We start from the raw sequence: 14,240 nt of genomic DNA on the forward strand, positions 1-14,240 counted from the left end.
CCTTGGGTGCAATGACAATGTTACACAGAAGAACAAAGAAACAACAGAAATACTACCGCCACTTGGCTCGACAAAGCCAGAAGAAGATGTCAACCCAAGTCGACAAACGGAGGGTCGTCCTTAAGGAAAAACCAATACCAGCCAAGGAAGATGAAGCAACCAAGGAGGTGTTAGATAAAGTGCATAGCGATGATGCAATTTCAATCAATGCCTCTGATAATGACTTTAAATAATTTCTTTACCGTTATAATACATTCATTCCCTTATTCGAGTTTTTTATGTTTGTCAACACTATTTACTTTTATAAATAGTTATTTTTAAATGTATCATCAAGTTCAATATACCTTTTTGATAATGGTGGTCATGATATATTCCTTACTAATCTATAATACTTATTGTATTTTCAGTCAGGGTCAATATAATATATACAAACACAAATAAACCACCAATGGTCATATTATTCTTCCGCGAACACCTTAAAATCTCCAACTAGAAGTTATCTTGCGATCGCGGCGCATGCCTTTGTGGATCCAGGCTTTAGCTATTTCTCTACATTCTCTATGGATTCTAGGATTGCACGATTGCTGCTACTGCTAGCTAGAGGAATTTCAAAATTGAGGTTTTTGGTGCATAATTGCCAAGTGTCCCGCATCCAGCGGGACATGTACGCAAACCAGCCATTTGTCCCGCTGTACGCCCGCATTCAGCTGATGTCCCGCACTTCCAAAAAATTATAAGATAGCAATCTTGAAAGACCTGTGATCGTGGAATTCACTTCCGTTTATCCGAATACAGAGGCTAGATATCTCAAATTTGAGGCTAGAATATAACATAAAATCGCCCATGTTTAAAAAATCCAGTACGATTCCGAATCGGGTTATCTTGTCTATCTAATTGCTCCACAACTCTTTCTATTTAATCAAAAACAAAATGGCGTCAGCACCGAAGAAGACCAAGCGGCAAGTGACTTATGATTCTTCCTGGGCAAAGAAGTTTCCTGTCATGAATGTAGCAGACAATAAGCATGCATTTTATTAATGTTTTCTATTTTTGTTCTTGTTTAAAGCAATCCAGGGCTAAATTTGGAGTAAAAAATTTTCCCCAGACCCCAGCTCCAAATCGCGCTCGCTTTGCTTGCGTGCGTTTTGTCACGCATTGGAAATTTCAGAACTTGGCAACTATGTTGTTGGGAAAATGAAAAAAAGGTTCCAATTTTAGCTACCGACCGACCGACCGACCGAAAGCTTCTAGGACACAAACCAAACAATCAATTGGGCCTGGCCTATTGAAAAGTTTAGACATCGGTAGTTCGCGTTCGCGTTTCGCGTTCCCAGGTTGCCCAACTGGGCATAGGGAACTCTACAGTCAATCAAAACTTTTAGGGTTTTTTTCAAACAATTTTGTCAACATTGATTTCACATTTCCTAGCTATTTTTGCCTTACGCAAACGAATGCGAAAAAATTGAGAGATTCCAAACTTTATGGAAAGTATTTTTTCATTTTTCGCATGAAGAAGAAAGATTTGAATGCCCAGAATAAGAAAGAGTTCGAATGATAGTAAAAGTACATTGTAAAAACCTTTTTACCTTCCAAAGGGAGTTCTCCCTTTCATCCTTTTTTAGTGCTCCTATCCTGGTCATCAGTTTTCAAGTTTCAAGGTTTACTTTCGTGTTTTTGCAGACAGTCAGCTGAACGCGATAGCCTGGGAGGGAATTTTGTAACTTTTTGACGGAGATAAAAAAAGGAAGATTCTAGGCTGGTTATCAGAATGTTTTGAAATTCGTGGTCATGTTTTGATCTCAATAGTCAGTTATCGAAACTACTGGTAAGTGTGAAAACGGATCGTTACCATATTTGGATTTTTCTCTGCGGGGGACAAAATTTGTGATGATATTCCCGTGCACAAGCCCATCGGTATAAAAGACGTTTCATTCGATTTTGAAGATTGCACAGGACAGATCAACTGACAAGAATGGCAGCAAATAATCCTGTGGTAAATGCTTAGTCTTTCTGTCCGAAGAGTATTCTATTTGCTACCTCTTTTGTTTCAGTTTTTCGTGGAGAAAGGTGTGTAAAAACTTTCTCCTTTGATATGTCTTCCTGCTGTTTAATGAATTAAAAAAAAATCACTTCTTTATCTTTACCTGATCTGATGATATATAGACATTACAAAATGCAGTTTTTATTTATCCAATTCGTGCCACACAAATTTTGGTTGAATACCATTCAAGAATTTAAGTCATTGTTTTTATATCTAATAGTAAAAATTGTTGGAAACCTGGAAAACCTCAATTTTTCTTCAAAAACACACTTGGGGGTCTTCGACAAAAAACTTTCGAAATTTTTATCGGCATTGGGCCGATAAGCTTCAGACCCCCTCCCCCCCTTGCTCTTATCGGCCAAAATTTTTCAAATCCAACTTTTACATCTTCGAAAACACAATTTCCTCCAATCTTGTCCGCCATCGCCTTCCCACCCGTCATCGTTGAATTTTTGTCTATTTGTGCACCAACATTGAGTTTGTTCATACCCGCATTGATATTGTTAATCAAAACGAAAGATAAAATGACTGGATGAAGTCGCAACATTTCGAAGGAAAAGGCAGCGCGCTGGCCGATGAAAAAGAGTTTTTTATCAAAGCTATTTCAAAACTGTACTTTTAAAGTTGCGAATTTGCACGCAAAAGTGAAAGCACCAAGTGAAATCATATGCTTTCAGTGGAGTTAGTGGACGAAATCAGAAAGAAATTGGCTGAAAGGATTTTCGTCTCAATACTTGTTTTTTTATCGGTATGTAGTTGGACCCCCCCACCCCCTTATCGGCCCAATGCCGATAAAAAATTCGAAAGTTTTTTGTCAAAGATCCCTTGACTGCTTGATAACTCTTGCAAAAACTGTGAGATTTGACTTGTGACATAAATTTACAGAAAGCCCATGTTAAATAATTTGTAAGGGTGCCTACTTTTGGAAAATTTGGGGAAAAAGTAGAAAATTTGAGAACATTTTGGAATGTTAGTCCAATTCAGGGTCACTTTTTTCGCAAATTTCGAGTCCCACGTACGGTCCATTTTTCGAAGCTCAGCGGAGCACCCCCGTCGGTCGACAAGGGTAGTACCCCCCGCCCCCTTGGGTGTTAACCTCCACTGGTGCAAGTTACCCACTCTCACGGTAAGTATTATATTCCAACGCCAGGACAGCAATTATTAGATAACTACCAAAAAACCAGGCGTACCCAATCGATGAAATCGATACGGGAAATCAATCGATATTAATCAATTTTAATCGATAATAATCGATAGTGATCGATAACTAATCGATAAACAATCGATAGCCAATTGATACTAAGACTTTACGTTCTTATCGATTGGATTCGATTGTTATCGATTACTATCGATTAATCGCTGATTGCTTTCGATTGTTATCGATTAATATCGATTTCTTTATATTCGCTAAAAACGCAACCCTACCGTGGTTTTTCTAATTTAACGCGTGGCAATAAATAATTATTTTTGACGCTACGCGTGAAAAACTAGAGAACAATTAATTACGATATTCAAGTGTTTTAAGTACGCGTTAAAGGCTTGTGTAATATATATTACATATAGATCGTATAATGTATTAACAAGCACTAGCCGGTACCCGGCGTCGCACGCCCCTTTAGCTGTTTGCTGAACGCATTTAAAGTCATTTGGATGTTGGGAAGGTGGCTTAAACACGATGAAATCAAAATTAAAGGGAAGAATTCTCTTCAAAGTTTGACTCTATCCCTCCCATATTTTGAAAAAGATTTTTGTGGCAAAAATGATCAGTAAGCAGGAAGGGCGTCATTCCCAAATTACACCATACCGGCGACCAGCAATGTTCGAGACGGCTCTGCAATAAGATTTTTTTCTCGCTTCGTTCGCGTTACATTTGCTGTAGTTCTTGATGTTTAGGAAAACTTTGATGTCAAGATAAGCGGAGTGAAATAATAGACATGACACGAGTCGAAAAAAGGCAGCCCGGGGCAAGAGAAGGGTATGGGTATGTGTCGGCCTTAAGGGTGCCTTTTTTGAAACATGGCAGTTTGAAAAATCGGAAAATCAAACTTCAGTCCCACTAACAATCGGAAAAATAGGAAAATTTCAACTTTTTGTCACCAGAAAGATAGAAATTTGGTCAAATTAGTACCAAAAAGTGAATTAAAATTCACACAATTTCCCTTGTTTCTTCTCATCTTTATTCTGCTAAGGGTCTGAGGGACAGGGCCGAAAGTCAGCTCGCAACCATAGTCCCCCCGGAAGGCAGCTAGGACACGCAGACAAAAAAGCGTGATAGCGCAATTTTATGTTGCTTTTTATAAAATAACTTTGTCATAACTTCGATAACTTTTCAAATTCAACAATGACTTAGATTTACAGCAAAATAATTATCGACATAGATGTTTAAAGGTCCCTTTTTACGAAGAAAGAACTCTAGTTTTTACCGCCGTTTGAATTTATTTTTAATGTTGCTGTTGTTCTAACAAACTTGTCTTGTGATTCTTATGTCTTGTTTTATATTTGTTCTTTTCTTTAACAGATTCTGTTTAAAAGATTTTCTTTTGTTTTGAAAAGAATTCGAATGTCTCAAATCAAATAAGGTCGTTAATTACATTCGAAAACATAAAACAAAAAAAAAGAAAGAAAAAAAAAGAAAGTCTAATCTATCAATCAAAACAAAGTCTTTATAAAACGGCGCGAATCTGATTCAACACATTTGTGGAGCAAGAAGCAAAAGTCATCTTTTAAAAGAACAAAACATTGCTTGCGAAAACGAAAGTGACACACAAAAAACAAACAAACATACATACAGACTACGGCTATTAATATATAGATTAGCTGATTTGGAGGAGCCAGAGGAGGATGACGAAGATCCCTTTAATTTGTGTTTTTGAAAGAAAGAAGTTTATCAAAAATAAAACTTTCCTGTCTAATTTTTCTTGTCCAAGGCTTGATCACGCGTAATAATTAGAGTGAAATTAATTATGCAGAATTTTGGCTACGCGTTAATAATTAGAGTAAGATTAATTACAATTTTTTGCAAAAAACAGGGTACGCGTTAAATTAGACTACGCGTTAAATTAGAAAAACCACGGTACATGGTATTTGGCCATTCCTATTCCCCTGTGCATTAATCCGATTAATACAGTGATTTGTTTGTGTGATTCTACCCAAGCCCTGGTCGCCAAGAGGGTTAGAATTGCGGGAAATTCGGCCATCGAGATAGTTATTCGGTCGGTGGATAGTCGTCCACCGACCGGTGGAAAATTGGTCGTCAGAATAGTCATCCGGTCGTCGAAATACTTTATTGCATGAAAATTTCGCGGTTTAGCGGTCGAGTTCAGAAAGCCGCGAAATTAAAATGCCGCGAAAAACAATTTTGGAGCTCAACCGTGAAATTAAAATGCCGGGAAATGTGATTTTTTGGGTCAACTGAAAAAAAACCCTAAAAGTAGAGTCTTTTTTGCAAAAAAATGCAATAATCAAGACAAAATTCTCTTGGACCGCGAAATTAAAATGCCGCGAATTGCAATTTTGGGCAAAAAAAACGCGAAATTAAAATGATCGCAAAATTTTCATGCCGCGAAATTTTCATGCAATAAAGTATATAGTTACCCGGTCGGCGAAATGGCCGTCCGGATGGCGGAAATCTTATATCCGGCCGGCAGAAAATATACTGTCAGAATAGTCACCGGCCGTTGGAATAGTCATCCGGCCAACGGAAAATTGGCCGTCGGAAAAGTTATACGGTCAGCGGAAATAGAGGCCGAGCTAGTTTTTTTCGAGCTAGTTTTATTTCGGCGGTCGGACAACTATTATTATTATTAAATTCCCGTGAAACTTCAGAATTTTGAGCTCTGAACCGCGAAATTAAATTCCGCGAAAATTTCTTCCCGCGGAAATTTCTTCCCTTAAAGTACGCTACGATATTATCGTGAGATACACTCTGGTACACAGACTAGCGATCATACATACAGAAAATTAGCACAATCGATCGCAATCGATCTTAATCGATAACAATCGCATTCAATCGATGGCTAATCGATAATAATCGAATTTAATCGGTGAAAATCGACACCAATCGATAATAAAATTTTACGTTCCTATCGATTGGCCATCGATTAGTAATCGATCGATCATCGATTAGTAATCGATCGATCATCGATTACGAACGACTTTTATCGATTGACATCGATTAAATCAACAATCGATGTTATCGATTGGGTACGCCTGGAAAAAAGAAGTTAAGATACTAATTTTAAACCAGACCCAATCAATCAGTTACATCAATATGCCAAAAACATTTTGTTCAACCACCTTCACTTCAAGATAGGCCACCATAGAATGAACTTCCTTTTATAGGATGAACCATATTCATGTGGCTTTCAGCCTTGCACTCCATCACAGAGCCTATTTGAGATATTTTACTAACTAGCCCAGAGAAAAATTTTAAACCTTTATTATTTGAATGCATGCCTTTTTGATACTCAAATATAAAAAAATTAAAAAATTTAAACTCTGCGATGGAGTGCAAGGCTGAAAGCCACATGAATATGGTTCATACTATAAAAGGAACTTCATTCTATGGTGCCCTATCTTGAAGTGAAGGTGGTTGAACAAAATGTTTTTGGCATTGATGGAACTGTCAATCGGACTTGTCGAACCAATCAAACAATCGAACTCCATCGAACAATAATTAAAGTTCGAACTTGGTAAAATTAATCAAACCTAATCAAACACTCACAATTTTTGAAGAACTTGTCGAACAAAATTGGATTTATATCGAACTGATCGAAACGCAACCCATTGATCGAACTTAACCGAACACTCACAATTTTGTTAAAAAGCTTAGAGTTCGATTAATTTTGGGCTTTCAAGCAGACTTGCCAACATGAAATATTACCGTCAACTGCTCTAACTTGGGACGATTGGTCGAAACATGGGACTGTTAGGGGAGCGCCGTCCATATTCATTTGACAACGCAAAACGTCAAATTGACGTTGTGAAGGGATGGGGGGGGGTTTCAAAAGTTAGGTTTGATGTTATAAGAAATCAAAGGTATACCTTTTTGTGAAAATCGCGAATATTTGTAACCACCAACCACACTATACTTTATAAGCTTTCGAAAATATATTCGAGTATGAATTACATGAAAATTTGTTGCTCGCATAATCCCATTGGTTCGCGCTATGATATCATTACATCATATTTTTATTTTTTGAGAGGATAACGTCAATTTGACGTTATGCGTCGTCAAATGAATATGGACGGGTCCCCTTACCGTGAAGTCGGGTAACTAGCATCAGTGGAGGCAAACATGCATAGCCATCAAATGACTGACCAATCAAAGCAGCAAAATTTCAAAACAAATGAACTACGCAGCTCCGCTCGCTACTCTACTCTACCATTTTTTTTTTGATTTAATTTTAATGACCAGGCAGGTCATTCATTTTAGGGCTATGCATGTTTGCCTCCACTGATGCAAGTTACCCGACTTCACGTTAATATCCTGGCCTGTATTTTCACTTACTGTTAAATCTCTTTGACAACAAATTTGTTTTGATAACTCCACCAAGTTTATCAATCATACTTTCTGTCATAACATGTCACGATAACTTTTACTGATAGCGCACCCTTTTTAACTTTACCTATCGTAAGTTGGTCTAATTCCGACACCATTTTTTAGAGACAGAAATAATATGAAAGCTTGAATCACTGATTGAAAAAGAATAATTCTCTCTGGCCATTAAGCAAAGAAAAACAGTTTCAACCTTTCTATCTATTTCAGCTGATAATTGTGGGGGGAAATTTGTTCGTTTTTTTGAGGTCGCTCAATTTTTTTAGTCAAAGCACTTGTTATACATTTTTGGAAAGCTAAGGGGTAGTGGAATCAAAATAACTTGGGTATACCTGTTGTATATTTTTGGAAAGCTCTCAAAAAATTTAAATTAGAGATATATTGCAAATATAGGCGATTTCTGTACCTAACTTGAGATATTAACCCTTAAAAACAGTGTTTTTCAGCCAGAAACAGCTGTTTTGTTCAGTTTTTGCGCTTCTGGAAGCTCGATATCTCGAGTTAGGTACTGAAATCACCTATACTCACCTTATAATTGATAAATTATGAAAATATAGCCTACTGTAAGGTATTTTCCTTCACATCCGCAACCCCAAAAAAACAATCCCAAAAGCTTTAATTCAAGTTTTGAAATTTAGAGGGACCCATGGGTGAGGAGGAGCTGCTTATTAAAAAATGTGTAGTAAAGAATTTTGATTATTGATTTTCAGTTTTGAACTATTTATAACTTTTTAATAGTCATTCTTTGATTATCTTTTTTTCTTGATTTTAGCCAAAGATCTATCGTGCTGTCATTGAAGATGTCATCAAAAATGTTCGGGAATCATTTCTCAATGAGGGGGTGGATGAGGCTATTCTCAACGAGCTCAAGCAGGTAATTGCATGCAAATGTCTAACTTCACCAAGATTCACCAAGTTTGTTGCAATACTTTTTTAATTACCAGATAAGTTTGATATAATAAATCATTTTTTTGAATAGTTTTTAATTGAATAGAATTGAAGGAACTCAGAAAATGAGTGATCTTATTATGATGTTCTTTGAAGGAACTTAATCCGGCACATTTTATTAAAATCTATAGGATATCTGAAATTATATTTTCTTTTCAGCTCTGGGAAAACAAGTTACAACAATCAAGAGCCATAGATGTTATTCCTTCTGATGTGAATGTACGAGTCAGTCTAACGTATCCACATAGCTCACAAACAGGTAAAAATTACCACAGGGAAATCACAGGGAAAGACAGGGATTGCCTAAGGGTATTACAATTTACATCTGTACGATAACTAAATTTCAGATTTCTAAAGCTTAAAAATTAGTCGAGTCAGAAAGAGTGATACATTTTCTATCTAATCCTTATTTCAATGTATGTACTTGTTTTATAATTTAAAAATCTTGTCTCATCAATATTGAACTTAATAAACAAATTTATACAACATTCTATCAATTTACTCCAGCTGCAAGCTCTACACAATCCTCACTACCTACCACTGTGCAGCCAGCTCCAAAACCTGCTGCCCGTCCGCAAGCAACGGCTGTGGCACCTACAACAACCCCAACACAAACTGTTTTTAGAAATGCAGCTGGCCAGCAGCAACAAGTTGTTTATGTTAGCAATCATCCAACTCTTGGTCATGTTGGGCCCATGGTATGTTCTAGTTCATGTAGGGAAGAACCAGTGGGGTCCACGATTTATGAGCTATAAAATTTAATCAGTGAGTTATAAGATATGTGAGATATATCCTTGCAGATCCTTGTGTTATGCATTATGATTTCATTCTGAGAAGTCTTTTGGTTTAATTTCTCAATGGTCCCACTTATTTTTACCACAGACTGGAGCTGCAGTTCAAGCAACAATGGCTTTGCAAAATGCTGCAGCTGCTGCGGGCAGGGGACAACCCCAGGCAATCATTCGACAACCTATCATGGGCATGCCCGGTCAGGTTATAGTCCAGGTGAGTAAAGTCCTTCATTAGTTTTTGTTTCAAGGATGGCCTTTAAAATTTCAAACCCTAGGTTTTTGAAGCTAGATCGGTCAGTAAATGAATTTTATTGATAGATTTATCATTCTTACAAGGCAACAGTTAATTAAACCTTACTGTTGAATTATTTCTTTTCAAAACAAAGATGGCCACTCAAAACTTTCCCTGAATTGTTTCCCATTGTTGTGCTCTTATATGGTTAAGATAGTTTAAAGTGATTTAGAACACACACTTTCTTTATAAGAATATGCTAAGAATATCACCATCATGGGAAATATGCAACAGAACCTAAGAATGCCATTTTAGAACATTTTAAATGTCTGTCCCTCCTCAAAACATTAACAAAAATGTAATTTTATGCTTCAGGTATTACCAGGTATTAATTGTTGGATTTAGGTCCTAACCTAAGAATACCATATTGAATATTTTTAAGATGATTCTCCTCGAAAAGTTGAGAATATCCATGATGACTATATGACTAAAAAAGTGTGAGTGGATAAAATGAAAAAAAAAAATTTTGGGGGGGGGGTAAAAATCCACTCACCATGATGATATTTTATTAACTTAGCAAAGTAATTTACTTTTTGTACATTTTTATTTTACAGGCCCAGCCTGGAGCACCTAACAGTAAGTATTGTTTTAAGATTATAAGTCTATAGTATATTTGATATTTTTAAGTCCTGTTAAATGTTTTAGCTCTTTCACAGACACTTTTGTGTATTTAAACTTTGAAACTGAGACATTTGGTAAATTATATATGTTTACCTCTTCTTCTTTTTTTAGTTTATCAACACTTTCAAGGACATGTTGCAGCAGTCGGTCAGCGAGTGATATACGCTCCAGCGACTGCTACTCCTGCTACAGTTGCTGCTGCAGCTGCCCAACCTGCACAAATTCAAGCTGCACAACAACAGCAAGCTGCAGCTGTTGCTGCTGCACAACGAACTCAACAGGTAGCAGCAGCACAAAGAACTCAACAGATAGCAGCAGCACAAAGAGCTCAGCAAGCAGCTGCAGCGGCAGCAGCAGCTGGACAAAAGGTGAATTTTCATTTCAGTCATCTTCAGTTATTGATAAAAGAACATAACTTGCCTAGCCTTATTACTTCAAAAAGTGCAAGTTTGACGAGGATACATCATCCATAATTTTTTTCTGGTGAAAAGAACTCTTGTAATATCTAACAAACTGATCAGGTCTATGCAACTTCAGGCATTCTTTCATTCCAGCTCAACTGAAGTTGAGAATAGGGCAGTTGTAGTATAGGTAAATCTTTTTTTAATTATCTCTTTATTTTCCAGCCACCTAATCGTAACATAGTCCAAGTAGATGGAGCAAATGATGAACAAGAAACGTGCTGCTCCCCAACGACCTCGACCTCTACAAAACCAAGGCAACAACCTAGATGTCGAAAACCATCCAAAGAAATTATACTACAGTTTGACGGACCAAATGATTCAGATTCTGAGGATGAAGAAGAGGAAGAGGAAGAAGATTTTGACAATGTGGACATCCCGGTGGCTGCCGGTGGTATTAGCGGTGGGGGTGTTGATATAGATGAACCTGGGGAGGTGAGTGAATGAATCAATTTGATCTGCCTTGATTGGGGTTTTTTAAATTTCTTTCTAACAGTCATATTTTAATGATCTTGGTTTAGCCCAAAATTTCATTGGTCTTTTACTGCACTATGTAAAACGGGAAGCAGCAGGAAGTGGTAATTTATAATTACTATCAATTCCTCAAACTCCAAAGTTCCGCTGTGCTGCAATATCCTGCAACATTCCACAGGCATAATAAAAGGTGGAAGGTCTTGTTAGGTGCTTAAAACAGACATAATATCAAGAAGGGGCACCAGTAGGTTGTAAGTTGGACTTTTGTATAGAGTTCTGAAGAGACGCTCAATAAAAAACCAAGCAATTCAACATCCTGCAATTCAAAATTTCCACACATGTGTTTTGTTTACTATCATGTTAAGGAAGAGGAACCGTTAAATTCTGAAGATGACGTCACTGATGATGAAGAACAAGCTGATTTGTTTGACACGGATAATGTTGTTGTTTGTCAATATGATAAGGTATTTCTTAATTAGTGAAATCTTATTTGAAGTACTTTATTCTTGCAAGGAAAGTTGTTCCCTTAAAGTATCAGAGGCTTTTGTGATTTTCAGGACTGCAGAAAGTATACATGGGTCACAACTCAAAAATTAGATTACCCCCTTTGGACTTTTTTAACCTACCTCCGGGTACCCCGGTGGAGGTCCTATAAATTAACCGTTGTCCCGTTCGTTCGTTCGTCCGTTCGTCTTTTACCAGCTTTTCTCTAGTCTAGCAAGCTAGACGACTAATTTATACATAGTAGAAATAAAGCAAAAAATAATGAATGGAACAATTTTAGTCGTCTAGAAACCTTTGTGCACTAACTCCAAACAAAAGAAAAGTGTCAATATTGCAATTATAATCTTTTCCTGCTCAAAATAATTCTTGAGAAAAAAAATATGTTTGGATTTGTGTATTGAAAGTTTTTCATTTGAGTTTATTTCGTTTCGAGAGTTTGTTGTTGCTTGATAAATTGTTTTCTCGCTACGCAAGTTTCTGCGTAGCTAGCCGGGGTATCTATAAGGCTGGAACACCGGATTCTTCCAGTCGTTTATACAAACTAAATCCCGTATTATTATTATTATTAGTATTGGTATTATTAGTATTACACACATTATAAACGACTCCAGTCTAGCTTTTCTCGAGATTTGCTCATTAGTTTTTTCTGATTTTTGGCACAAAGATGCAAAATGGCAATGGCCAAAATGTGACGGAGCCTGATTTTCGAAAAAAAAGATTTTGCCGGAAAAACTTGTTTTTTTGGCATTTTCTCGAGATTTTATCATTATTTTTTCTGATTTTTTGCTCAAAGAAGCGTATTAACAATGCCCAAAACATGGCCGAGTCCGATTTTTGAGAATTGTTTTTTTTTCTGGGTTTTCATTGGACTTTTTCCTTATAATTGGCTGATTTTTCATTCAAAAACATTATTAATAGCAATGCCCACCATCAAGCATGTTTCAATTTTCAATAAAACTGATTTTTGAGACCAGAACTTTCTATTTATTTTTTCCCCTACAACCCTTCCCTCTCCCCCCCCCCCCCCCATCAGCAATCAATATTGAATTTATTGCGTTATGCATTTTCGCTAAGCGCTATATTTTCTGACTGATTTTTTTCATTTTTCTCCTCACATTGCTATCTAACTTTCATCATCAGGTAGGTCCATTCAGCATCTAGCTTGTTTCGTTTATTGTGTCATTTATTCCAATTAAATTAGGTTGTATGGATTCTTCACAGTTTTATTTACTTTGCGAGTGGTGTAACATTATTTTGATTTCTAAATTTTTCTTTACAATTTTTCTGCTTTCTAGATTGCAAGAACTCGGAATCGTTGGAAATTTCATTTGAAAGACGGTATAATGAATTTGAACTCTAAAGACTTTGTTTTTCATAAGGCCAATGGCGATGCCGAATGGTGATTTGTTTTCATTTGATGAAAATTGGTTTTGTTGCTCCCAATGTGTAGAATACTATTTTCACGATGGGGGCCGGTCGCTGAAAATTACTTGGTCACATTGATTATTATGTCATTGTAGTAGACGCAAACAATCACAAAGAACTATCACAAACACGTTGTCTTATAATGATCGTCTTTGAATTGGCTCCGAGAGGGAAAATTTGTTAAAAACAACTGAAACTTAGGATATATATTTCTATGTTTAAGAAAATCTATAAGAACTGATTAACCTCGACTAATTAGACTAACAAGCAAGTGTTTCTTTTCGAAAACACTCAATTTTGAAAGAATGGATTACCAGCACAAGTTTTGAGTTTTATGGGCTGTTTTACTTTTGTGTTTTTTTTTCAGATTTTGTTTTTAGGGTAGATAACTTTATTTCCTTTCATGAAATTTTAATAGAGTGTAAAAAATGTTGTAGTCTCGTTGTAGATTTGTCATACTTTATTGAATACTATATACTGTAGGGCTCTTCCAGAAAAAAATTTGAATATGGCTGGTGGAGGATATAATACTTTTTTGAAAACTTGCCCCAGCGCCCGAACATTGTGACTTTTGACCCACCGGACAGCATGCCTAACCCCCAAACAAGCACTAGTTGACCCCCGGACATGCAAAATTACCCTCAAACAGAGCAAATATACTCCCACTCCCATGTACGAACATTTTCTGGAAGGGCCCATAGGTCCATAGAATGATATAGTATCATACATGAGTAAAAAGGAAATAATGTTCTTTAAAGTGCCAGCCAATTCAACCAACGCTTTATATACGGAAAACTTAATTGACACTGAGTGGTTGCAACTAGCTTTTCGGCTTTGAAAATTTGGAATTTTTAAACTTGAGTGCTAAATGATAATTTTTTTTTTTTTAACTTTTGTGTTAGCATCCCTGTTGTTTTATTTTGGTTGACCTTTTTCGGACATGAATTATTATAAAATACATAAATGAATATTTAGCTTCAATCAATTTGCGTTTTGTAATTTTTTATAGAAAATTTTAATTTCTAAACATTTTATTTTTTCTTTGGTTAATAATGAATATAATAAAGTATTTAAATAGATAAAATAAATTTAGCCAAAAAAACATTGCATTTTTTGTCCATGTTCT

General features: G+C 36.3%; 1 protein-coding gene across 1 annotated transcript; it reads left to right on the top strand.

The window, feature by feature from the left end:
- The first annotated feature begins 1,916 nt into the window (after nucleotides 1-1,916).
- Nucleotides 1,917-13,274, top strand: LOC136819110 (transcription initiation factor IIA subunit 1-like). The gene is made up of 10 exons (XM_067075281.1): nucleotides 1,917-1,993; nucleotides 8,371-8,472; nucleotides 8,706-8,805; nucleotides 9,054-9,244; nucleotides 9,429-9,551; nucleotides 10,184-10,205; nucleotides 10,362-10,618; nucleotides 10,877-11,146; nucleotides 11,551-11,649; nucleotides 12,985-13,274. Exons 1-10 carry the CDS (start codon nucleotides 1,973-1,975, stop codon nucleotides 13,090-13,092), a joined length of 1,293 nt encoding a protein of 430 aa, XP_066931382.1. The 5' UTR covers nucleotides 1,917-1,972; the 3' UTR covers nucleotides 13,093-13,274.
- The last annotated feature ends 966 nt before the right edge of the window (nucleotides 13,275-14,240 follow it).

This window comes from Clytia hemisphaerica, unplaced genomic scaffold (assembly GCF_902728285.1).
Source record: "Clytia hemisphaerica strain Z4C2 unplaced genomic scaffold, Clytia hemisphaerica genome assembly, whole genome shotgun sequence".
NCBI lineage: Eukaryota > Metazoa > Cnidaria > Hydrozoa > Leptothecata > Clytiidae > Clytia > Clytia hemisphaerica.